The sequence below is a fragment of the Meriones unguiculatus genome, chromosome 9 (assembly GCF_030254825.1).
Source record: "Meriones unguiculatus strain TT.TT164.6M chromosome 9, Bangor_MerUng_6.1, whole genome shotgun sequence".
NCBI classification, from domain to species: Eukaryota; Metazoa; Chordata; class Mammalia; order Rodentia; family Muridae; genus Meriones; species Meriones unguiculatus.
In genome coordinates, this window is record NC_083357.1 from 65,534,001 (window position 1) to 65,560,234 (window position 26,234).

Consider the following 26,234-nt stretch of genomic DNA (forward strand, 5'->3'; position numbering starts at 1 on the left):
GGGGAGGGAAGGGAGAAAAGTAAAACGCAGTCTTGAAAATACACAACAGAAAAGTGGAGCTTTTCATGATAAAATTTACTCAGCAGGACATTCTAGTCCAGCAACTTCTTAGAACTTAGATTTTAAAACCGTTTGGGGCTAAGTGTGGCCCTTTTGTGAAAATACCCTCTCTTGGCTTTGAATTTGTAAGGAGCTTCCTTCTTTGCCCCCTCCCCTGCTGCCCAGATCTATATAAGGTGTAACTATCTGAGGCAGATTATTTTTAAAGTAAATGATAACCAGGATCTTGACTCATGAATAAATTTAAAAATATTCCTTTTAAAAATGACCACACAGGGGGACTGGAGAGATGCCTCTGAGGTTAAGAGCACTATTTGCTCTTCCAGAGGTCCTAAGTCCAATTCCCAGCAACCACACGGTGGCTCACAACCATCTATAATGACATCTAGTGCCCTCTTCTCATGTGAAGGTGTATATGCAGACAGAACATTGCATACATTATAAATAAATAAATCTTTTTTAAAAAATGACCACACAGAAATCATTGTTTTTGTTACAAGCATGATTTATTACATCAACCAATGAATGAAGCCTTATCTTTCCATTTCCTCTAAGAGGCAAACAACACAGACCTCTCAAAATAGATAAATGTGTGAGCAACCATCTTTGCTCTCATAGAAAGTGTTTGAATGTAACCAATATCCCCACAAGACAAAAAAGCATGGGCCCATATAGGATGCTAGACAAAATGGGTGTTGAGGGACAGCCAGGGGCTGTGACTCTGCTCTCTTTTCTGCTATCACCCTCCCTCAGCAGGTGGCATTTTTTCTTCCCACTGTTCACTAGCAAAGAGATTTAGAGTTAAACCACCTTTCATTTTGTGATTTGAGGTTAATTTAATAATTCAATGGAGTGGCGGAGTATTTCAGCAAAGGTTCATTTCTTTTGTTCTCCAAAGATGGAAACTAAAACTCACTTTCAGGGTTCTCCCATTCACACTGCAGATAAGACATGAACGAATAGACAGCTTGCTAAGTGCAGCTATTGACCTGTTGGTTGGACCGGTAGAAACACAGAAAGCAGAATGGAAAGAGAAAAGCAAGGGTCTTGCTTCTGTGTCCACTAGGGACTGGCTCCAGGGCCACACAGATAAAATCTCTGGAGGTCCTTTTTAAGAACTGGAGTATATTTACATACGGCTACTGAAATCTTTCTAAATATTTTGTCATCTCTAGACTACTTCTAACACTGAAACAACAAAAGTGCTATGCAAATAGTTGTTATACTGTATTATGTAGGGAATAACAAGAAGAAAATGTCTATGGTCTACGTGATCGCAACAGATACAAGCATATTTCAGGATCTTCTTGTTTAGTCATTGACTCTGTGGGAGGCGCACAGAACACAGCATACAGAGGCCTGTCTATACAGAAGCACAAAGTGAAACTAGGAAGATCCCTGGGGTAGTCAGGTTCTTGTCCTGGCAAAGTAGCTCCTCAGTGAAGTAGACACTGGATCATTCTCTAATTAAAGAAAGACATAAAATCAAAAGCAATAATTATTATACTGATAAAATATTATGAGCTGACACAAATGGAAATTTACAGACTTTCAACAGCACTAGCCAAGAGAACACATAAGTAGTTCCATGGAACAAGAAGGAAGGGAATTAATTCAGTAACTTGTCTTAAACCCCACAGTGTTTTTCCAGAACTAAGACTAGAATTTAAATGTCCAAACTCAATGTTATTCCATTGATCTTGAACTACCCATTCTACACAGAAAAGGGTGTAGTTACCTATCATTCCAGCCCTCTAAGGAACTAAGTTTTTTTGTTCTGCTTTTTACTTTTAAAACTGCTTCGTGTCTGGGCATGATTTCCAGAAATCTCTGCCAGTGAACCCACATCATAATTCACTGAAATATTCAACACTATTTAGTAAATAGATAAGGAATCTTGACTCTTCTTTGACCTTGCTCCTTTCCTGAGGAAGTGATACTGAATAGTGTTGGGGTTGACCATTCTATTTCACTCTCGTTGCAGTTTTAATTCCAGGAAATGTCTGAGAAAGGAGCCCAGAATAAGGCATGTCTCCTGAATCCCAGCTTTCTGACATCTGTTGCTGTTATAGTCTTTATATACAGAGACTATTTTACACTCAAACAAAAACCTAATCTCAAATGCCAAGCCACTGGTTTCCCTACTCACTTGCCTATAAAGCACCCCAAAACAACACCTGGATTGTATTCCACTGAGACACTTTAAAGGGAATAAAACTGTCAAATTTTACATTGAGTTTTTAAGTGCTATTGATTTTCTGACTACCTTAGAAATGATAACTAACATCTCTAAGGGAAATGAATTGTGCTGATCAATCAAGGCTTGTCCAAAATATGCTTTAGTTCTTTTCATATTAACTTGTTAATTATAGGAATTTATAACCAATTTTAGCACAAGTTCTAGGCTCCTTCGTCTTAAAAATGTCAGAGTAAGCCATTTTTTATATGTGTATGATCAACCACACAGCCTTGATTTTGTGTATAAATGCATTCTTTCTTCACTACAAAATTAAGTCATTTGAAAAGTGTAAGTGAACTTTGTTTTTAGTGCATTGTTGAACCCAGTGGGACACCCTTTCACATCTCAAAGAAAAATGAGAAGATGTTGCCTCATTCGGGAAACACAGAGAAGACGATGCTCACGTGATGTGGTTGGATGCTTCTTCTCTGCAGTCAGGCTGGGATTTCAGCTGACAAGTCAGAGGCTCACAGCAGAGATTGGTACACTCCTTCAAAGAACAAACAGAACAATCCCAGCGTTTAGTGCACCACACCCGTGAAAGGAAATGTCACTTTTTAAAATATAATATTAATTATATGGGAATTTCATATAATTTATTTTGTTCATATTTAGTCCTACTGTTCTCCCTAATTCCTGCCAGATTAACCCTGCTCCTCTCCATACCTTTCAACCTTGTGGGTTTTTTTGTTTTGTTTTGTTGTTCTTTTATTTTGTTTGTTTGTTTGTTTTGAGACAGGGTCTCTCCATGTAGCCCTGCCCGATTTAGAATTTCCTTTGTACACTTGGCTGGCCTTGAACTCACAGATCTGCCTGTCTTTGCCTCCTGAGTATTGCCACCATGCCTGGCTTTCACTGACTTTCATTAACCCATAGATACCTAAATGTGGGGCCATCCACAGCCATGCAATCAAATGTTATGGGGTTAGCTAACTGCTTTCTAATTGGACACAGGAAGAAACTCATGTCTGTGCACTGGAAAGGAAATCTGGCCAGATTGATTTCCAAAGTGGTTGTACAAGGTTACATTCCCACCAGCAATGGAGGAGGGATCCCCTTTCTCCACATCCTCTCCAGCAGGTGTTGTCACTTGAGTTTTTGATATTAGCCATTCTGACTTCTGACAGGTGTAAGGTGAAATCTCAGGGTTGTTTTGATTTGTATCTCTCTGGTGACTAAGGACATGGAGCACTTCTTTAAGTGTTTCACTGCCATTCGATATTCCTCTATTGAGAATTCTCTTGTTGAGCTCTGTACCCCATTTTTAATTGGATTGCTTGGTTTGTTGTTGTTTAACATCTTCAGTTCTTCATATATTCTGGATATTATCCCTCTGTCAGATATAGGGTTGGTAAAGATCCTTTCCCAACATATAGGCTGTTGTTTTGTTTTGACAACAGTCTGGTGCTTTCTCAGAAAATTAGGAATAGTGCTACCTCAAGATCCAGCTATACCACTCCTAAGCATATATCCAAATAGGCTCAAGTATGCAATAAGGACATTTGCTCAACCATGTTTGTAGCAGCTCTATTCATAACAGCTGGAATCTAGAAACAACCTAGATGTCACTCAACAGAGGAATGGATATAGAAATTGTGGTACATTTGCACAGCGGAGTACTACTCAGCTATTAAAAACAAGGAAATCATGAAAGTTGCAGGCAAATGATGAAAACTAGAAAAGATTATCTTGAGTGAGGTATCCCAGAAACAGAAAGACATAGTATATACTCACTTATAAGTGGATATTAGCCATATAACATAAGATAAACATACTAAAATTTATACTCTTTTTTTAAAAAAAAATTATTTTATTTTTAATTACACCTTATTTACTTTGTATCCCCCCTCTAGTTCCCTCCCTCCTTCCCTTCTAATCCCTCCCTTCCTCCCCCTTTTTCAGGAATGTCCCTCCCCAAATTTATACTCTTAAAGAAGCTGAACAACAAGGAAGACCCTAAGGAAGATGCTCAATCCTCATTCAGAAGGGCAAACACAATAGACATTAGAAGCAGGAGAAGACAGGGAACATGACAGGAACCTACCACAGACGGCCTCTGAAAGGCTCTATTGATCAAGGTATCAAAGCAAAGGCTGAGACTCATAGCCAAACTTTGGGCAGAGTGCAGGGAATATCATGAAAAAAGGGGGAGATAGAAAGACTTAGAGGGGACAGGACCTCTAAAAGGAGGCCATAAAAACTGACATAAAAACTGAGCCCTTGGCCCTGAAGAGAATGATTCCCCAACCAAGGACAATGCATGGAGAGGACCTAAAACTCCAGCTCAGATGTAGCCCATATACTCAGTCTCCAAGTGGGGTCCCTAAGAAGGGGAGCAGGGACCTTCTCTGGCATGAACTCAGTAGCAGGCTCTCTAATCACCTCTCAGTTGGGGGTGCAGGCTTGCCAGGCCACAGAGGAAGACAATGCAACTAGCCCTGATGAGAACTGATAGACTAGGGTCAAATAGAAGGGGAGGAGGACCTCCTCTATAAGTGGACTAGGGGAGGAGCATGGGGGAGGAGGAAAAGGGGGACTAGGATTGGGAGGAGATGAGGAATGGGCCACAGCAGGAATACAAATAGAATAAATTGTAATAAATAATAATAATATAATAAAAAAGAAATCTGGACAGAAATCCAGGGCTGAGGAACTTGCAGCATCCAGAGTTAAAACCACAACCATTTCCTGCTAATTGGACACAATCACACTGTCCTCTGCATCCACATTTCTATACACATGGATTGTGGCTCTCAGACCTCATCAGGGAAATTTCCCCCTTTTTAGCCCATTTGCTCTGCTGTACATTGCTAATGATGATAACTGGGGATAGTCAATACTGGGAAGAAATGCTATGCTCAGTGAACACTGTCTTCAAAGATCAAAGGGGGAGGGGAGAATCACAAAGAATTTCCTCACATTTTGCTCAGAAGATATTGCAGTTAAATCTGTTGACATTTTAAAGGATGAACATTTCTTTACTATTCAAATGATGTAGAAATAGAGAAAAAAATTAAAATTTGTTCTTACCATACCTGAATGATAGTGTTACTGAGATGTGTAATGATCACTCACCCACCCACACACATACCCACACACACACACATACACACACACGTGCACGCACGCACACAAAGATGCACACACAGCACAAACATGCATTGTATTAAACTCCAGATTATCAATATAATAACTGTATTCCAACTATGTGAGTTTTCTTAGTCCAAAATGTAAGAGTTGCCTAATCATACTGATAAAAGAAGTGCAATCCATCAAATTAAAGAATTTAAGGGAGAAAACAGCTTCTGATATTTTGGTAAGTAGCAAAATTAACGGATAAGTTTGGAAGCCAAAATTGAGGCATTAAAACATGATTTCCCACAAATTTCCACTGCAGATAAGAGACAGCTCGTTATGTTTAATAAATACAGATAACAAATAGCCAAAACCAGATCCAATAAAATGAAGGATAGAGCAAAGATTATTCAGAATGTGTATTTTATGGGAAATTTAATAAATACATGAGACATAAAAGCTATATGAACATAAAACCACAAATTATATACATATTTTCATTGTGTGTTGGATATAATTCCCTATGTACACGGAAAAAAATTGAGGTCAGCTCTTAAAAATATTTGATAAATCACTAAGATAATTGGAAAAGGTAATAATAAAATGACATCAAAGGTAAATCAAAGAATTATAACCTATGTAAAAAAGAAAATCTTAGTCAGCACAAAAGAAAATATGAAAAATACTTCCAAATAAGCAATCAATGCTGACAAAACTAAGTTAGGAATTTGATACATAACTTAAACTTCCAAAAGAATGCACTGAGACACAGAAACCTAAGATGCTATCTATGCTGCCAGAGAGCTTTTCAAAGTAAGAGCTTAGTCTTTGCTTTTTGGACCACTGTTCTTACACCCATCAGAATGGCTAAGATCAAAAACTCAAGAGACAACACATACTGGAGAGGTTGTGGAGAAAGGAGAACCCTCCTCCACTGCTGGTGGGAATGTAAACTTGTACAACCACTCTGGAAAGCAATCCGGTGTTTTCTCAGACAACTAGGAATAGTGCTTCCTCAAGATCCAGCTATACCACTCCTAGGCATATATCCAAAAGATTCTCAAGTACACAATAAGGACATTTGCTCAACCATGTTTGTAGCAGCCTTATTTGTAATAGCCAGAAGCTGGAAAGAGCCTAGATGTTCCTCAGTGGAGGAATGGATGCACAAATTGTGGTATATCTACACAATGGAATACTACTCAGCAATAAAAAACAAAGAAATCATGAAATTTGCAGGTAAATGGTGGGATCTGGAAAAGATCATCCTGAGTGAGCTATCCCAGCAGCAGAGGGATGCACATGGTATATACTCACTCATATAGACATATAATGTAGGATAAACCTACTAAAATCTGTACACCTAAAGAAACTAATCAAGAGGCAGGACTCTTGCTAAAATGTTCAATTCCTATCCAGAAAGGCAAAGAGGCTGGACATCAGAAGAAGGAGAAAAGAGGGAACAAGTCAGGAGCCTGACACAGAGGACCTCTGAAAAGCTCTGCCCTGCAGACTATCAATGTAGATACTGAGACTTATGGGCAACCTTTGGGCAGAGTGCAGGGAATCTTAGGAAAGAAGTGGGAAACAGTAAGATCTGGAGAGGACAGGAACTCCATAAGTAGAGAAACAGAACCAAAAAATCTGAGCACAGGGGTCTTTCCTGAGACTGCTATTCCAACCAAGGACTATGCATGGAGATAACCTAAGACCCCTGCACAGATGTAGCCCATGGCAGTTCAGTATCCAAGTGGGTTCCATTGTGATAGGAACAGGGACTGTCTCTGACATGAACTGATTGGCCTGCTCTTTAATTACCTCCCCCTGAGGGAGAAGCAGCATTACCAGGACACAGAAGAGGACAAGGCAGCCACTCCTAATGAGACCTAATTGACTAGGATCAGAAGGAAGGAAAAGAAGTCCTCCCCTATCAGTGGACTTGGGGAGGGGCATGCATGCAGAGGGTGGAGGAAGGGAGGGATTGGGACGGGAGGAGAGAGGGAACCATGGGGGGGATACAAAGTGAGTAAAGTGTAATTAATAAAGAAAAAAAAAAAGTAAGAGCTAAGTTCCCATGCTATGGTCCCTGAACTTCTTTGGCACTTATGAGCTTTTAAGAATAGTGCCAATCTCTATGTTGTGGGTTTGTTTTTCACAACAAGTAAGAGGCTGTTCTCTGTGGAGCAGTTTGCAAATTGTCTCATTTAAGTATTTTCTAATATGGGTATCTTTTTAGATCCTAAAAATAACAGAAGATCACAAAGTAGAATTCTCTTACAAGTCTCATATGAGCTACCCATGATGGGAGGTGCCTGAAATTCTAGCACACATGAGGCTGAGACCCGAGGATCATGCTCTGGAGGCCATCCTGGACTACAACATGAAATCCTGTCTCAGAAAAAGGAAGAAATAAACAGGAAACCATTTGTGGGTGTTGGTCTGAGGCATTCGCTGATGCCGAGGATACCTTGAAATTATATAAACATTAGCAAACTCACAGTAACTGTCAGCCTAGAGCAGAGGTCTCAATCTTCCTAGTCGTGAGACCCTTTAATATAGTTCCTCAGGTTGTAATGACTCATAACCAAAAAAATTATTTTTGTTGTTACTTCACAACTGTAATTTGCTATTGTTATGAATTATAATATAAATATCTGTGCTTTCCAATGGTCTTAGGTGACCCCTGTGAAAGGGTCATTCAACTCCAAAGGGGTCATGACCCACATGCTGAAAACCACTGTTTTAGATGTGTCACTGTGAGGAGCCTAGAAGCTATAGGTTCATGCAGTTTTTGTTTGTTTGTTTTTTAAATTTATTTATTTTTATTAATTACAATTCACTTTGTATCCCAGCTGTAGCCCCCTCCCTCAACCTTTCCTAATCCTACCCTTCCTCCTTCTTCTCCTCCCATGCCCCTCCCCCAGTCCACTGCTAGGGGAAGTCCTCCTCCCCTTCCATCTGATCTTAGTCTATCAGGTCTCATCAGGGTTGGCTGCATTGTCTTTCTCTGTGGCCTGGTAAGGCTACTTCCCCCTCAGGGGGAGGTGATCAAAGACCCAGCCACTGAGCTCATGTCAGTAAGGGGACAGCCCATGTTCCCCTTACTAGGGAACCCACTTGGACACTGAGGTGCCATGGGCTAAATATCTGTAGAAGTTGGCCATGCATGGTCCTTGGTTGGACTAAAGATCATCCTGAGTGAGGTATCCCAGAATGAGAAAGACACACATGGTACATTCTCACTTATAAGTGGATATTAGACATATAATAAAGGATAAACATTCTAAAATCTGTACACCTAAAAAAGCAAAGCAAGAAGGTGGACCCTGAGTAAGATGCTCAATCCTCACTCAGAAAGACAAATGGGACAGACATCGGAAGAGGAAGAAAACAGAGAACAAACAGAAGCCTACAACAGAGGACCTCTAAAAGAATCTACCCAACAGGGTATTGAAACAGATGCAGAGACTCATAGCCAAACTTTGGGCAGAGTGCAGAGAATCTTATGAAAGAAGGGGAAGATAAAAGACCTGGAGGGGATAGGCGCTTAGCAAGGAGAGCAACAGAACAAAAAATCTGGACTGAGACTCATAACCAAAACTTGGGCAGAGTGCAGGAAATCATATGCGAGAACAGGGAGTTAGTGAGATCTGGAGAGTAGAGGAGCTCCACAAGGACCAAATATAACTGAGCAGAGGGGTCTTTTCTGAGACTGATTCTCCAACCAAGGATTGGATACATGGATATAACCTAGAACCCCTGTTCAGATGTAGCCCATGGCAGCTCAGTATCCAAGTGGGTTTCCCTAGTAAGGGGAACAGGGGAACTCAGTGGCTGGCTCTTTGACCTCCCCCCACCCCCAGGGAGGAGCAGCCTTGCTAGGCCACAGAGGAGGACATTACAACCTGATGAGACCATATGGTAGTGGAGGAGGACCACCCCTATCAGTGGGCTTAGAAAGGGATAGGGAGGAGATGAGGGAGGGAGGGTGGGATTGGGAGGGAATGAGGGAGGGACTACAGCTGGGATACAAAGTAAATAAACTGTAATTAATATAAAACAATAAAAATTTAATTGAAAAAGAAAAAATCTGGGCACAAAGGTCTTTTCTGAGACTGCTTTTTAAATTTCCTCTTTTGTGTTTTCAGCTGATGACTTCACATGCTGATTTTGTGAAAAAAGAAAATACCCATGAGGAAGCCTTCCATTTAGATCTGTGATGACTGTCTAACACATGCCCAAACATGGCCTGAATCTTAGAAATTTCTGAATCCAGTGTCTACAAGGAATGTGGCATGCTATGGGTAATGGCTCACTTCTTTATATTTGGCTTTATACGATCATGTCATAAACAGATTCTGTTTTTTTAAAGTGTTTTTCATAGGATGGTTAACTTAAATCAAAAGCAAAACACTAATAAATCTGTTGCACGCTAATATGATATCATTTGTCTCCTGGATAATTTTTTTAATTAACTAATTCAATTTACATCTTGGTCATAGGTCCCTCCCTCCTCTCCTTTCAGACCCACCTACCCTCACTTATTCTCCCTCCCCCATTTTTTCAGAATAGGAAAGCTCCCCCTACCCAGATATCCCAGCTCATCTATTCACAGGAGGACTGAGTTTGTCTTCCTCCCCTGCAGCTTGGGAGTGCAGTCCCTTCAGGGGGAAGGAATCAAAAAGCAGGTTACATAGTCCATGTCAGAGATATCCCCAACTCCTCTGACCATTGGTTCCACCTGAAGCCTCAGACACCCATTAGGCAAAAAAATAAATCATGAAATTTGAAAGCAAATGGATGGAAATAGAAAATATGAGCCTGAGTGAAATAACACAGATCTAGAAAGATACACATGGTATGTACTCACTTAAAAGTGGATTTTAGTCATCTAGTACAGGCTAGACATATTACAATGTACAGACCCCATGAAGATAAGTAGGAGGACCCTAGAGAGGATGCTGAAATCTCAATAAGAAGGGGAGATAAAATAGACAGAGGTAATGGTGGAAGAGTGGGAACAAGGACCATTAGAGCCAATCAGACAGGGCCCAGAGGGGCCTATGGACAGCCAAGGACAGTGCGTGGTCTAGACCTAGGTTCTCTACTTATAAATACCAGAATAAATTTTCTAAAGGAGCACTGAAAAAGGAAAGGATCCTAGAGAGGTGGCTCAGCAGCTAAGAGTGCATGCTTCACAATCTTAAGGATGAAGGCTTAGATCTCAGCACTTATGTTTGCCAGTTCAAAATCACCTGTCTCTCCAGTTCCAAGAAATCTCCTGGTCTCCAAGGGTATCGACACAAACACACTTATGTGCATAAACACACACACACACACACACACAAATAAAATGCAAGATAAAATCTTTAAAGAAGGAAATGGAAAATCAGAGTGCATAATTTTCACCTCAACAGTTCTGTTTTAAATCTTAGTAAATACAACTTTAAACCTCACGTATTTTCATACCTGAGGAGAGCCACAGTCACAGTCTTCTCCCGTTTCCAGAACTTGGTTCCCGCATGTTGGCTTTATTATATTTTTAGGATTAGGTGCCACCTGCAGACAACTTGTATTTCTAGATGAAAGGAATCTTTGAAAACGTGAGTGGCTCGAGGTACTGAAATCCTTCGGGAATTTCGAACTGTAACAGAAAACACAGAGTAGTATGATAGACAGTATAGAAGCTTGTGGGTAAGATGTAAACAAAAGAAACTTTTGCATCTCACTGTGGGACCCAATTCAGTGGAAACATCAAATCAGTCAAAGTCCAGGACGTCTCCATGCTATCTAGGGTAGGTGATGAAGCATATTTAATATTCTAATTGAATGCTTTCTCCTAACAATCCGGAAGCAAAGAAGAAAGAATTCAAATATTCTAGTTCCGTTTCTGTAATAGAATGTCCTGACCATAAAAACAAAACAAACAAACCAAACAAACAAACAAACAAAAAAACACAAGACCAAAAACCTTAGGAGAGAAAGGTGACTCAAAACAGCTAGTCATATCATATCCAGTGAAGATCAAAGAGAAATAAATCCATGCATGCTCACTTGTTTGCTTGTTGTTCTTTATTTCCCTACTCTTTCATAGTTCATGACCCTTTGGGAGAAGGGCCACCCAAAGACAGTAGGGTATTCCCATATCAATGAACTTTCAAAGACAATCCCCAATAAGAACCACAATGCAGACAATACTTTACTGAGAATCTCTTCCCAGATGATTCTATACTGTGACAAGTTAGCAATTGGAGCTGATCATCACAGGAGTTCAAGACTCTCCAAAGCAACAAGAGAGACTAGTGTTACCACTGTTACCATCTGTTCATCCCATACTAAGGGAGGGGTAGTAGGAGATGACACTCATGATCTAGTTAGAGGAAGTAAATGAAGATTCCTGTCATCCACGGGCAAATGTCTTACTTGTGAGCGTCTCAAGAACAAAAGATACCACATCCATTTTATATCCCAAGTCTTGGTAAATTAACTGGCATCATCAGATAATTATAGTGACTATGCTAAAATAGAAGGCGTAGTTGATGCTGGGGATCAAAACATGTTTATCTTGGGTAATCTTGGAATAAAACTATCATTTTAACCAATCTAGTTTTTAGGAAAACATAGTGCCACCTTAAATTAGAACAACCCTAAGTCAAAATGATAGGGTCGGCACAGAGTTACTCTAAGGTGGCGTATTTAAAATCTTAGTGAACGAGCCTTGAATTTGGTCAAATACATGCACAAAGCAACTGGAGGTTGAATTATTAGAATACCCAGCCTTTGGAAGAAGACTCTCTCCCCACATCTGCACAGTACTTGGGAATGGGGATTTTTTTTTTTTTACCTTGGGATAATACCGTCTCACCTCAGGTACTGATTCATCACACAGCTGCCAGACGGACACTTGGTATTGTATGGAATATCCTGCATGCCTAGGGCGTGACCCAACTCATGCGACATTATTGCTACGAGAGACACAGCATTCTTTCTTTTAGCCTGGAAAAAAAAATAGAAGCATCTGTTACTTCCGATTTTATTCAGTTATTTCTCAGTTCTTGTCAAGGTGAAATGTCCAAGATGAACAGACATGTCAAAATAGGGAGGAAGGATAGTGTGTCTTTAGACTCATTTTTTTCTGGCATTGCTTTGGCCTATTGTACCTTCTGGGATTGGTACATGAGCATGAGCGTTTGGTCATCGCTCATGCTCAGTCAACGAACACTGAGCTTCTAGACCCTGAATTCTCAGCAGAGCTGGACTAATTGCATTCTCTATGTAAAGTGCTATTAGGTGCCATGGTATGAACTCACATTCACACAGTTGTGGTTATAATTCTTATGCCATGAGTAGCGATGAACATTGATGGCTGAATGCACTCCTTTGTTTCCTTGTCTGACCTCTGTACAGCTATCCCACACAATTCATTTAGAATTCTCTGAGAACCTGGCTCCCCTTTCTGCCTCAACACATGGTCTTTTTATTCTCTAATAGAAAATGAAATGTGAGGCCTTTGGCAAGGCTAATATTTCATAGTACAATAATGGTCTTATTTCTATTTTGACTTCTCAGTTCAGGTATGGTGGTTACTTTGGTACAGTACCATGCAGGGTGTCTTAGTAGAAATGTACAAACCTCAATCACTGACACTGAAGAAGTAGTACACAAGGAGCTTGCAGCTGCCATTCCTGCACGTCCACCAAGGAAGCCAATTCCACTGTGTAAAAGGTAGAGAGAGCCTATTGCAATCTTTCTCTGAAATGGAGAGCTTTTGGTAATGATGTCATAGACCTCCCTTGTTGTCCCCTAACCTTCTGTATGTCCAGGATGCTCCAGAACAGCCTTTATTATATCACAGCCCCACAATTACAGGTGGATATTTTGCGCCCAAGCGTTGTTTTATTGATTTTTAACCTTTTATTGATCTTAACCTTCAAATAGTTCAAGAGCTGATTGCTAATGATAGGAACATCCGACCACTCACAGCTTATTGGAGAAAAATGAACAGAAATTCATTCATTTCTTTTGTCAAGAAATGCTGGAGATAACCATCTAGTCTGCCCACATGACCCTGCCCTGGCAAGAACGAACTCACCTGAGAAGCTGGGCATGGTTATGGATCCTTTTTCCCAGGTTAGAATAATGCCATCTCATGAAGTTTTTTAATGTGACACCAGTGTTGGGTTCCACCTTTATCTTATCACCATCAGACCAGATTTCCATTCGTACCAAAGACACTTGAATATCTATGGTTTTATAAATCTGTGGAAAGAACATTTTTCATGAAAACGCACAAGATTACTTCTAGGTGACCACAAGGGATAGATTAAGGGATGCAAAACATATCATGAATTTCAGTTTTGAAAGCAGAAATTCTAGAAGATACCTATGTTGCTGCCTATGATCTTTTCATCTTGATGAGCTCTCATTCTTAGGTGATTCTTGCCCCCATAGAGGGGAAGCCACAGGGAAGCCCCAAGCACAGGTGTGGAAACACACATACATGACGAATGTCTTACCACATTGAGCAGATTCAGCACCTCAAACACAAAGCTCCTCATCTGGGTTACATTCCCTTTAAACATCTTATACTGAAAATGACAAAACGCAAAAGAAAAAAAATTAAAATAGAAAACTGAAGTGAGAAGATCAAGGATTAAATAGAAAAGTCACATGTCATAACAGTTAACTTTTGATCAATCCGTGACTAACATATATACTCTTTTTCAACAAGTTCTACTTCAGATATAGGGGTTTTTTTATAAGATAAGAATTGGACATTCATAACAAATTGTGATGTTCTTCATCTTTCTCTTTGTTTGGTTTCGTTTGGTATGAAGTAGATTCTCCCTATGTAGTCAGCATGTCATCAAACTTATGGTTGTCCTGCTTCAGATTTCCATACTGGGACTACAGGGTTAGAACTGGATTTTCCTATTCATCTTTAAGCTGAATAAATAAAACCAGTAGTTTAAACATTTTCAACCAGCTCAGTATTAATTCAGCTTTGATTATGGAGCAACATAAGCTCTAGCTTCTCTGTATTTATATTTTTGTAAGTTGTGCATAGTTTTGCGTTCCTACTTACATAACACATGTTAAATTGTTATTTATAGGTTGTGGTAAAATATTAAAACAACCTAATACTTTATTAAAATACTTCTCTTCAAAACTTTTAGGATTGATTGCTAATGGGTATGTGCTTATAGGTCGGTTTTTGTTGACTTGACACAATTTGGAGTCACCTAAGAACCTCAATTGAAGAACGGTCTTCTTCAGACTGGCCTGTGGGCTTTCGTTGATGTGAGAGGGCTAGGCACCATGGCCTGTACCACCCTTAGGCAGCTGAACATGGGCTGCATAACAAATGTAGCTGAGCAAGCCAGGGAGGTAAGCCAACAGCAGTGTTTCTGGATGGCCTCTGCTTCAGTTCTTGCCTTGGGTTTCTGTCTTGGCTTCCCTCGACAATGGACTGTGGCTTGCAAGCACAATAAACCCTTTGTTCCCCAAGTATTTTTTGGTCATGGAGTTTACCAGAATGACAGAAAGCAGACTAGAACATAGGTACCTGGCATGAAGTGTATTGCCATTACATAAATATTTGGTGACTGTTGATAACAAATGGATGGTGGGTGTGAAAACTGTTGTTAACAAGGAAACCAAAGCAGCCAAGAAATCTAGCTGAACAAAAATGTGTTGTTAACTAAAAAGACTTTTAAGTTAACTTATAAGTTGAGAACTAAGAGGTACCCATCTTTGGTACTCACATAGGCATTATCCAGCACCAAGAAGAGACCAATGTACTTCTGTCCTTGAAGTAAGTCTGCCTGTGTTACAAATAACAAGAGAACCTCTTTAATAAACATCTCTACTCACAATGGTTCAAGTACTTACATTTTTTTCCTCCAACGCAAGTAAAAGAAGTAATTAAACACAGACTTTGCATAGACCAGTCATTTCTGAACACACCTGTTTGTCTTAGATCCTTGCTTAGACAAACAAAATGCATACTATGAAAGAAAGCTATACTTACATTTGAGCTTTTGAGTGACCTAGAAGTTCGAAGATGGCTTCGTTTCCTGCCAACATCCTTCTTACCCTGCTTGTAATTAGCTGTGTCTGGTTTCTCCTGGCTGTTTGGAATAACGGCATGTTCTCCTTCGTCTGAGCTTTGTAGAGGCTTTATTTGATATCTCTGATTATGATGAGTGAAGATCCCTCTGTGGGACATGACATTGTCTTAGAGGATGCTCTGACATACCCATTCAAACAGACCACTCAGAATGGAGTGATAGTCTCCTTCCACATCAGTTTCTCACATATATTTTCAATCATCGTCCTCACAACTAACAATCAATCATTCAAACTACAATTGGTATTTTCCCAATATTGAATGAAGGTCAACAATTAACAAATGGGACCTCATTAAGCTGAAAACCCTCTGTATAGCAAAGGACACAATCATTCATCCAAAATGGCAGCCTACAGAATGGAAAAATATTTTTTACCAACTATATGCATCCAATGGAGGACTAACAGGCAAAATATATAAGGAACTAAAAAATTCTATATATCAAGAAAAAAATAATTAAAAAAGGGGTACAGAGCTAAACAGAGATTTCTCAAAACAAGAAAATCAAATGGCTGAGAAACACTTATAGACATATTCAACACCCTTAGCCATCAGGAAAGTGCAAGTCAACTGCTTTGAGATTTCATCTTACACCTTTCAGAATGGATGATATCAATAAAACAAGTTCACAGTGGTGAGCAGTAGGGGGAACACTAATCTTGCCGGTTGGAGTGCAAACGGATACAGCTACTTTGGAAATCAGTGTGGTGGCTCCCCAGAAAGATGAGAACCTATCTATCCTAATCTATACTTTATCCTACCATTCAGACGCGTGCTCAACCATGTTCATTGCTGTTCTAGTTCCAGCACTCAGAAACTGAAAACAACCTAGATAGCTCTCTACAGATGAATGGTTAAAACTGTGCTATATTTACACGATAGAAAATTACACAGTTGTTAAAAAATGGCATAATAAAATTCACAGGTAAATGAATAGAACTAGAAAAAAAAAACATCCTGAGTGAGGGATCCCAGTCCCCAAAAGACAAATATGATACATATTTGCTTATATGTAGATATCAGCTGTTAAGTCAATGATAATTAAACTACAATCCGTAGAACCACAAAGGTTGGGTATGGGATATCGTGACAGGGGTAAAGACAGATTTCTCTAGAAGAAGGAAATAGAATAGATTTTATAAATAGATGGGAGATACTGAAACAGCTGGTTCAACAGGGGAAGAGAAGAGAGGGCAAAGGTGGAAATACTGAAAGAGATAGCTAAAATTGAGGACCCTTTGAGGGTAGTGTGAAAATCTAACACAGTAATATGTATATATATATATATATATATATATATATATATATATATACACACACACACATATACATATATACACATAGATGAAGGGGATCTGAAATCATCAAATAATTGGGAAGATAGAACCCCAACTGGCTATCTCTTGTCACCAAATGAATCTTTTCAGGGATTGGGTTATATACCCTTTGCATATATATTATGGCTTCCAGTTTAGTGTTTTTATGGGATTCCTGAGTGTGTGAATAAGAGGGTCTCTGTGTCTGTATATTTTTCTTGTGTCTCTTCTTGGGCTCTTTTCCTTCTGTTCGTTTTGGTTTATCCTTCCAATGCATTAGTTTTAGTTTTACCATATTTTATTTTATATTATCCCTTAGAAGCCTATTTATTTCTAATAAGAGACAACAGGGGGCAGAACTCTGGGAGGAGTGGAGAAGGAACTGAGAGGAGTAGAGAGGGGAAAGCCATAGTCAGGATATATTATGTGAGAAAAAGAGGCTATTTTCAACCAAAGTGACAAAAGAACAAAATGAAGCTTATGTCATTTACCCAGTGTAGTCTCAAAAATGACTAAAGTGAAGCAATTTCAAAGACATTGGAGTTAACAGCATGAGTCTGTTAGTCTAATATTTTCCAATAGTTTGCTTATTCATTTATCAAACAATTCTTGGCAGTTTCTATGAGTAGACTGGAGAATGGAGTAAATGATTATTTAGTCACTCAGAACCTTAGAGAGAACAAAAAAGGTTCATTGGAGTTTTTCCATTAAAACATTTAGTTCAGAATTAGAAAGTTACTCCATACGCTGAAATATTGTAAAGCCATTGTAAAAACAAATAAAAAGTATGTCCAAGGGGGCATTTTTATAATATAGGAAAAGTGAGATCATGTTAAATATGAACCATGCTAAAATAGCAATCACATATTTTATTTTCTGCTTTAATCACATGCTAGATAAGAAGCTACACACATGACATGTTAGTTAAAAAAAATATGACACAATTGATTCCAGGTTGTTAATGGACACAGATGTCACCAGGGTCCAGTGTGTAGCTTTGAAAGAGCTGGGACTGACTTCCAGAACAATCGTTAATGAAGTGACTGTACCATGATAGTTTATTCTTCACACATGCAGCGATGAACAAAAGTGACTCAGATGGCAGGAAGACAGTAGAAGACAGGAGGAAGACTCAGGGCTGTGTGACAAGAGGCACTCAGCATCAATCACTTCTGTATGACAGTTCTTACCTCAACCCATCGCATGTACTGATGCTGGCAAGAGAGCCCCTTGAGTTCAGGATGTGGCCTTCATAGTAGCAGGGTTTCTGGAGTAGGAAATATACTGCACTGTAGAAGTGTAGACATCACACACACAGGCACACGTGCACACGTACACACAGAGTTATAAATGAGTATATGTCATTGATGAGAAAACATAGGTCAGAGCTGTGACAACTAGAATCTTGGATACATACGTAGGCAGGCTCAAGGATTGACCAGGCTTCCCCAGTCCCCAGGAGTGAAGGTAGAAAGGACATCAAAGGTTTCCCAAGCTGCTCCAGAGCTGACCCTGTAGCTGCCATGTCTAGTATCTGAGCTGTCACCTAACACATTATCTGGACTAAGATTGAATCCAGGAGGCTGTTCTTAATTGATCTTCTGATGTTAGTGAGAAGCCTTGCTCACAGGATTTATGTTGTGATTGGCAGATTTTTCAGAATCAGGTTTAAGTTAGCTGGATTTGCTTACCATTTTATTTGCCATACGTGTGTGTGTGTGGTGTGAACACAAGTGCATTGTTAACAAGTATGTTTGAATGTATTAAAGTGAAGTTTTTTTGTGAGTGTGTAAGTATCATTATGTGGGGATGTCTAATTAAATGTGTAGGTACATGAGCAATGTGTGTATGTGTGTCATTTTGTGTTCGTTCCTATCTTTGAAAAGTATTCTGTGATTTCCCTCCTGTCGTCTCACTGGCCATGGATACCACGTCTCTTCCAAGTCACTTGATGCATTTAAAAGTTATCTTCAATCCTATGTATTTTTTTGTTTGTTTTTTGTTTTGTTTTGTTTTTTTTTTTTTTACAAGGTAAAATCCCAGGATGTGTTCAGAGCCTACCGCATCCTGAGAGCGTCTGGTCACCTCTTCTCCTCTGGATGAGTAAGATGTTTCAGTGTAGTCTGCTCCCAGAAGATGCCTGTGCAGAGTGAAAAGACCCATAATCTACTCATGATACCAACAAACACAGATTCATCTGACATCTTCTGTGCTATTGGAACAATTGTGTGCACGGTGAGGCCTGGTGGACTTTTGACCATCGATCTTTTACCAGCACTGGGACTTCCTGCTAAAATACATCAAAGCATGTAGTTACACCTGTTAACCCTGAAAGGGGGAAAATCACTCAGTTACTTTTCACTTACAGATTCTTTTGTCTTCAAACATGAATAGGGAGAGCCCCGAAGGGATCCTTTGGAGCAAGGACACAGTCTTTAGAGGGCGCTATGTCACTGGTGTGAATAAGGGACTAATGAAGGAAGCTTACTGAGAGTAGAAAACTGTGTGATGCCCCTTCACTCTTCCCTTAGAATTTATTGCTGCGTTGTGTACCCTGATTCGGGCTCGGGGATAAATTCTTGTCTATGTGGGTGGTTGGGGGAGGGAGGTGTCTCTGTACATGTGTGTTTTTGTGCAGTTGCACATATTCCAGCACACACATGGAGATCAGAGTACAAACTCATGTGTGAGTTCTCACCTCCCACCTTGTTTGAGGCAGGGTCTCATGTTTGTCTCATGTCTCACTTTGTAAGACAGGCCTGCTTCTGGAGGTTCTGCTGCTTCTGCCTCTTGTCTTGGCATAGGAGCCCCTCAGGACATATTTATGGGAGACTGCCTTGGGTGTCTCAATTAACCCTGAACATGCATTACATGACACAGTTCATTCCTGAGTTTGGGAACTTGGAGTGCAGAAGATTAGGCTAAGTTATCTGAGCAGGAAGCATGCTTGCATTTCTTTCTTTTTTATTTTAAATTTATTTATTTATTATTAATTACAGCTTATTCACTTTGTATCCCAACTGTAGTTCCCTCCCTCATCCCCTCCCAACCCCACCCCCCTTCCTCATCACTTCTCATGCTCCTCCCCAGTCCACTGATAGGGGAGGTCCTCCCTCTGATACTAGCCTATCAGGTCTCATTAGGACTGGCTGCACTGTCTTCCTCTGTGGCCTGGTAAGGCTGCACCCCCCTCAGGGGGAGGTGATCAAAGAGCAGGCCACTGAGTTCATGTCAGAGACTGTCCCTGTTCCCATTGCTAGGGAACCCACTTGGACACTGAGCTGCCATGGGCTACTTTTGTGCAGGGGTTCTAGGTTACCTCCATGAATGGTCCTTGGTTGGAGTATCAGTCTTACATTTCTAACTCTACTTCTGACTGTGGATGCAATAGGACCAGTTGCTTTAAGCTGCCACCACCGTAACTTTTCTGCAGGCATGAGTTGCTACATCGAATTGTAAGCTAAAGCAATCCACTCCTTCCCTAACCTGATTTTGTCATTTTATCACAGTCACAGTAATGAAGCTACCGCTAGGTAGAAGTTTCCCAATATTCTGCTGATACAACCAGTGGGCAGGCTTTCAGGAAGAAATTGTCCTTACTTGGTTCTCCTTAGGTGAAAGGTGATTTCTTCTCCATTTAGTATGATCTGATATTGAACTTCAGGTGCATATCTTTCCTGAAAATATTTAATGATGTGGTTATTGCACATAGTTCTCAGTCAGTCCAAAAATTATAACTATTTTAGCACACCAATTATGTACACTATGAATTGTAATAGCAAGAACACAGAAGTGGAAAGTATTTCTCTTACATCTTATCTATTTCTTACATCTAAAATGAATGTAATTTTCACATTAATATGGACGTTCTAAAATATCATCAGTTGCCAACCACAATGATTAATGAGGCTCTAATCTGTGACCCTGAGACTTGCCGTCTGCTTTAAAGTATAATATATTGTCCTTTATACCATAATAAAGTATCAATAGAACAAGATAGTATCTATTTTACTTCAAAACAGGTTGAAATATATTTTAAAATGGTTTTTAAAACCCACTATGAATCAAGTGATAAAAAATTATAGAAAGAGAGAATATTGCCAACATGGTAGAATACCTTTCTACATTGTGGAAAAATGGGGAGACAGGAAAAGGGGTAGTTGAAGAGAAGACAGGAGTGTGAAAAGGCTTCCTTGAAGAACTATCTGCCTTGTTTGTGATCCCTTCTTCTCTTCCAATGGATTTGAGGACACATCAAAAGATCTTGACCTTTTTTATCAAACAAGGCAGCTGGTCCTCTGATGTTAAATTATAACCAAGTTCTGAGAAGTCATTTTCTTTCTCCTCCCCAGTGTTCAGACCAGACTGATGCTCAGGCTCCCCTCTCACAGAGACTGATAAGCCTCCTCTTGAGAGCATTGTCTGTGATGCTTTAACAACAGACTTCTAGATGTCCAGATTTCCCACCTAAGGGAGTAAGTTTATGGCCTGGGAAGCATTAGGGCTAGCAATGGCAAGGCATCCTGTTCCCCAGCCTATTTCTATGCTCTCTGGGAATCAAAGAGCCTGGCTGTAGGCTCCTGCCATGAAAACCAACTTTGGAGTGGATGTCCAAACTTTCCTCTTGATCCTGTGTCCATTTCAGCAATCTCCCATGCTGTCTGTCTGTGGTGCTGGGGCATGGACTCTTGGACACCTAGCCATGCTGTTGTTTGCATATCTGTTTGTGTGTTTTATAACCTTTTTAATAAACTTCACACCCCAATAATCCTTCCGTGTGCCCCATGAGCACCGTATCCACAAATCTGCGAACACAGAGCTGATAGCTGGACTGCAAGATGAAGCTGCTGGACAATGACTGTGATGTCACACTACTCCCGGAAGCTCTTTGCTTTTGTCTTCAGATAATCATGAAACATAACTTACCTCTTCACCATATTTATTTGTCTCGTTGCTCTCAATTCCTCTTCTATGGGCAATGGGTAGTTTTTTAGGTTGAACTATTTCATGGTGCTTTAACTTGGGGGTTGATGTTGTATCTATCACTTAAAGGAAGCCAGAAAACACTGATAAGAAAGACTGACTTTGTTTCCTAGTTTGCTTGGCTGTTTGCTATATTGTATGGACATGAATTAACTGTTCAGAACAAATCACGCAGATGGCTTCAACTTTAATGACAAAATATTTTTTTTCTTGTCTCCCTAACTTCTAGAAAGACACAGAAAACTGGGTGTCTCCTCATAGAGAAGCACTTCATCGTGGATCAGGGACACTGAGGAAAGCCAGGACTCTACCTGTAATAACTGGGTTCATTCCTTTGCAATACTCTTCAAAGTGCAATTTCACTCACCACCCACTCCACAATATGGAAAGACCCTATACCCAGTGATTTCACAACTCTGTTGATAATACACCAAGATGACATTTCTTTATAGTTTTACCCTCGAAACTGTAGATTCCTTGGGATGTAAAGCTCTTATTGACCTTTTCCAGAGAAATCTTAAAGGAACAGAGAACACATGGGGAAAGTGTTTATAGGTAAAGGTATCTTCTTGATGTACTTTAAATTGAGCCAGAGAGATGTTTCTCTTATTTACAAATGGTAAGGAAAGAACTGACTCAGAGGCAAAAAGAGGTGGCTTGCAGCTCTAGCTGAAAGGCCCAGTGAAAGCCACTTTGCCTCCCTATTATTTTTTTGTCTTTCTAGATTAGCATACATAAGCTGTGAAACTCTGTTCAGCATTATAAGAAAACAGAAACACTTCCTTTCTGCTTTTCCAAGGTTTGCAATTTTTCACACAAGGTTAATCTTACTGTGGAAAGCTGTGTTTCCACAGCTTCAAGACAGATTCTTACTTACTATGTCAATCAGAATGCGTTAGGGTGTGACATAATTAAATTATCTGGCAAATCACAGCCATATATATGACTGCAGCATTCACAAGGACTGACTAACTGGACTTGAAAGGGTTCCATCATTATGTCTGAATATCTGTGCAATTATTATCAGCATTATTCTAGTTTACCATTCTTAGATCCTCACTAGGGGTTAACAATATAAGAAATATATGAGACATAAGGAGCTAAAGCCAGCCCTAGATAGAAACATTTATATAGTATTTTTGAACAAATAGTGACTACTAGCTATATTCTTTAGCTAGTTCAACAGGAGATTTATTGTTGTGCACGCTTATAAGTAGAAATGTGCAGGTTCTCAACATTTGACTTTTTAACATGATTATGATGACACCTCTAGCAAGATAACCAGAGATGGCATCGATGCACTTAGCTTATCTATCCATGGTGCAGTAAGGGAGCAGATAAAAGCTCTCAACTTGTTGGTTCATCTCTCAATAATCGGCTTAAAGGGAGAAACAGTTACCTTTCTAGGACTTTCCTTTTGACTATCTTCTACAACCGAGAATCTTTCTTAGGGAAATATCCTGAAACCCAACTCATACATAGCTTTGTTTAATGACTATATTAATACAGTTTTATTTACCAGTATATTGTCAATATAGCAATAATCAACATTTGTTTCTTCTATTTTGAAAAAAATCACATTGTATACAAACATGATTTTTATTTAGGGAAGTATGTGAAATTGAAAAATGCTATAGTGGGCTTTAGAGCACATGTTTCACATGTGACCTAAAAATAGCATTACACATACGTGTGTATCTGTAAACTAATATGCATGTATGCAAGTTATAGTTCAGTAGAGAAACACACAGAAAATATACTGTGTAAACTGTACTGCCCTTTACATTGTGAGTAAAAAGGCCATTTTCTCATGGGTACACTCATCAAATAATCTGGGGTTTTTTTTTTGTTGTTGTTGTTTTGTTTTGTATAAGATGATTGTACCTACCTTGGCTTTGAATGATGAACCACAGGACAGAAAGCAGGACCCAAGACATGTTGGCTTCTGTGGGTAGCTGAGAGGTCCCAGGCAGCATACAGTTATGGTCTCTCCAGTGGCCAGTTTTATCTCCCTCTAGTTCCCTTTAGAAATTAAGAAGGAACATAAAGTCTCGAATTTCACTTGTGAGGTAAGGGGTATTTCCTAACTGTGCTATGGACTGGCCAATGAACCGCAGCATCAAAATCTGAGAATGTTCCTCCCCTGAGAACAATGTTTACATCTGTGGGAAGGCTCATTAAGGGCGCACAGCTGGGCAGCTGTTTGCCTTGGGTTCCACCCTGAAGGGAATGTGAAGACTGAGACTCATGGGCCCAAACACATACACATACATTTGCAAACGTACTAAGAGGTCACTATTGTGCCTATATTTTAAGAAACTGGCCCAGAAAGCATGCCATCTTTTTCTTTTCTTTTATGTATATGGGTCCTTTGCCTGCATGAATTGGATGCCTGTGTACCACACTCATGTGTGGTGCCTTTTGAGGCCAAAGAGGGTGTTGGATCACCTGGAACAGGAGTTCCAGATGTGAGTTGCACTGTGTGAACTTAGGTCCTCTGGAAGAGCAGCTAATGCTCTTAATTAACAACTTAGACACCTCCCCAGCCTAAGGGAGACACTCAGACATCATTTTAAGAACATAAGAGCAAACACATTTTTGCAAACTTGACTAATATAAACCTCTCTGTTTTTACATGTAAATGAAGATTCTGGTAATATCAACTGCAAATTTTCTTTCAAAGCTCATAGGAGTTACACAAACACATAGGCAGATGCACACACATACAGAATGCAGTCTACATTTGTGAATAGCCGGAACCTTGTTAGCTTCAACCCAACTGTGTGCATATGAATCTACTTGAAATAAACAATGAGCTCTATTTCAGCCGAATATGTCTTCCTGATTACCCAAATGTTCTTTTTTCGCTTCTTAAACAGAAGCAGAGAGGATAAGTAATTAATCACCTGATGGCCCAACAGCAGGAGATGAGCTCTCTTGACATCTGCACAGTTCATTTTCATTTGTCTCTTATGCAGTGATATAAAGAAGGGACTAGTAAAAGAACGTCAATCCCATGGCATAAAGGTTTGAAAGCACTTGATATTTTTGTGTAGCATTAGAATCTAAAAATCTTCATGATGTTGAACAGTAAGATGATACTTTAATGACCTTTAAATATTTCTTTGTGTACCATTGTTATGTGTAGCTAGGTGCATTGTTTTGATTCCTAGAATTAATTTCTAAAAATAGTTATACCCAGTTGAAAAGGACAAATCAATTAGAAGTTACTGTTTCACAATGGTTCTGTGGCTTTCAAGCACCTGGCTCCCATGCTAAACTTCCTTTTAGAAGATTTCCCCAGTCTGCAAAGCTATGACTTGTAACCACTGACCAGACTTTGTGTTGTGGTATTTGGATCTGTCTGTCTTTGTTCATCTTCATCCTTCTCTTGAACTGACTCTGTGAAATCACATATTTCTTTTTAGTCGTCCAGAAGATAGGCACTCCACTTATGGTCTTTGCTAATTGTCATTAAAACAGTAATAATGTATACTAATTGGTCTTTTATGCTGAAAAGTTCCTGGACTGTCTTAATACTTCACTTTTTCTTGTCTTGCATGCTATTCTCAAATGTTTTAGTATCAATGAACCTGAGAGAGCAAGAAACGGGGTTAATGGAGGGGTTGGATGAAGGGAAGAGAAAAGAGAAAATGATATAATTATATTTTAATTTCAAAAGTTAAAAAGAAACACAACAGTAACAAAGATACATCAGAAAAGAAAAAGAAAACAAAGATGTAAGTCTGAGAAACATTTAGCTCATAAAACTGTCAGACTTGGGGACTGATTGGCTGAATCAGTAAGGGACACAAAGGTCTGGAATGAGTTCCAGCACTTAGCTTGAACCCTGTGTGGGTTTTATGGCTGGCGACTTCCCGTCCTGTGGATTAATAAAGAGTTGCAGTCTGTCAACCCACCAAAGACAAGAGATGCATCTCCTGGAATGACCTTTAGATGCACACATTTGGACGATCAATGTTCAACAACATTCAGTGAACAAATACTCCATGTAAAGTCTTCAGAAAAAAAAAACTTGGAGACTGTGTACATATTTACAAAACAGCTTAATATCAGTCTATAAATTAAAACTGTAATAATAACAGTGAAGAAGTTGTTTACTAAATGCATCTGGAGGATAGTGAGAAATGGCCTATGCATAAACTTTTGTTGAATATGATTTTCAAGAATCAACTAAACATAGACATTAACTTATGACCATAAAATTAAAGAATTTTAACTAACATCTTGATTACAGAGAATTTTGTTCTCATAAAGATTGCAACATTTTTCAGATATTTCATAATAAAGTGTTTTGGGTGGTTTGGTGTTGGTGTCTAAACATTGTCTAACTAGAAATGGAAGCAGAATTTGCACGTTCATAAAATTACAATGATTCCTTCTATATTTAATGACTTTCATATATTTTTTA

The 26,234-nt window shown here is 39.4% G+C and overlaps 1 protein-coding gene across 1 annotated transcript in view; it reads right to left on the minus strand.

Moving 5' to 3' along the window:
* Positions 1 to 544: 544 nt before the first annotated feature.
* LOC110562215 (disintegrin and metalloproteinase domain-containing protein 28) overlaps positions 545 to 26,234 on the minus strand; it is a 99,015-nt gene continuing 73,325 nt past the window's right edge. Inside the window, exons 23-36 of the mRNA XM_060391372.1 lie at positions 23,691 to 23,824; positions 21,746 to 21,864; positions 20,420 to 20,496; positions 18,881 to 18,959; positions 18,010 to 18,086; positions 15,405 to 15,591; positions 15,139 to 15,198; positions 13,891 to 13,962; positions 13,467 to 13,633; positions 13,007 to 13,088; positions 12,240 to 12,370; positions 10,844 to 11,018; positions 2,704 to 2,789; positions 545 to 1,523 (exon numbers count right to left, since the gene is read on the minus strand). Of these exons, the coding sequence (XP_060247355.1) occupies positions 1,517 to 1,523; positions 2,704 to 2,789; positions 10,844 to 11,018; positions 12,240 to 12,370; positions 13,007 to 13,088; positions 13,467 to 13,633; positions 13,891 to 13,962; positions 15,139 to 15,198; positions 15,405 to 15,591; positions 18,010 to 18,086; positions 18,881 to 18,959; positions 20,420 to 20,496; positions 21,746 to 21,864; positions 23,691 to 23,824 (1,453 nt within the window). The 3' untranslated portion in view covers positions 545 to 1,516. The remainder of the gene's footprint in view (positions 1,524 to 2,703; positions 2,790 to 10,843; positions 11,019 to 12,239; positions 12,371 to 13,006; positions 13,089 to 13,466; positions 13,634 to 13,890; positions 13,963 to 15,138; positions 15,199 to 15,404; positions 15,592 to 18,009; positions 18,087 to 18,880; positions 18,960 to 20,419; positions 20,497 to 21,745; positions 21,865 to 23,690; positions 23,825 to 26,234) is intronic.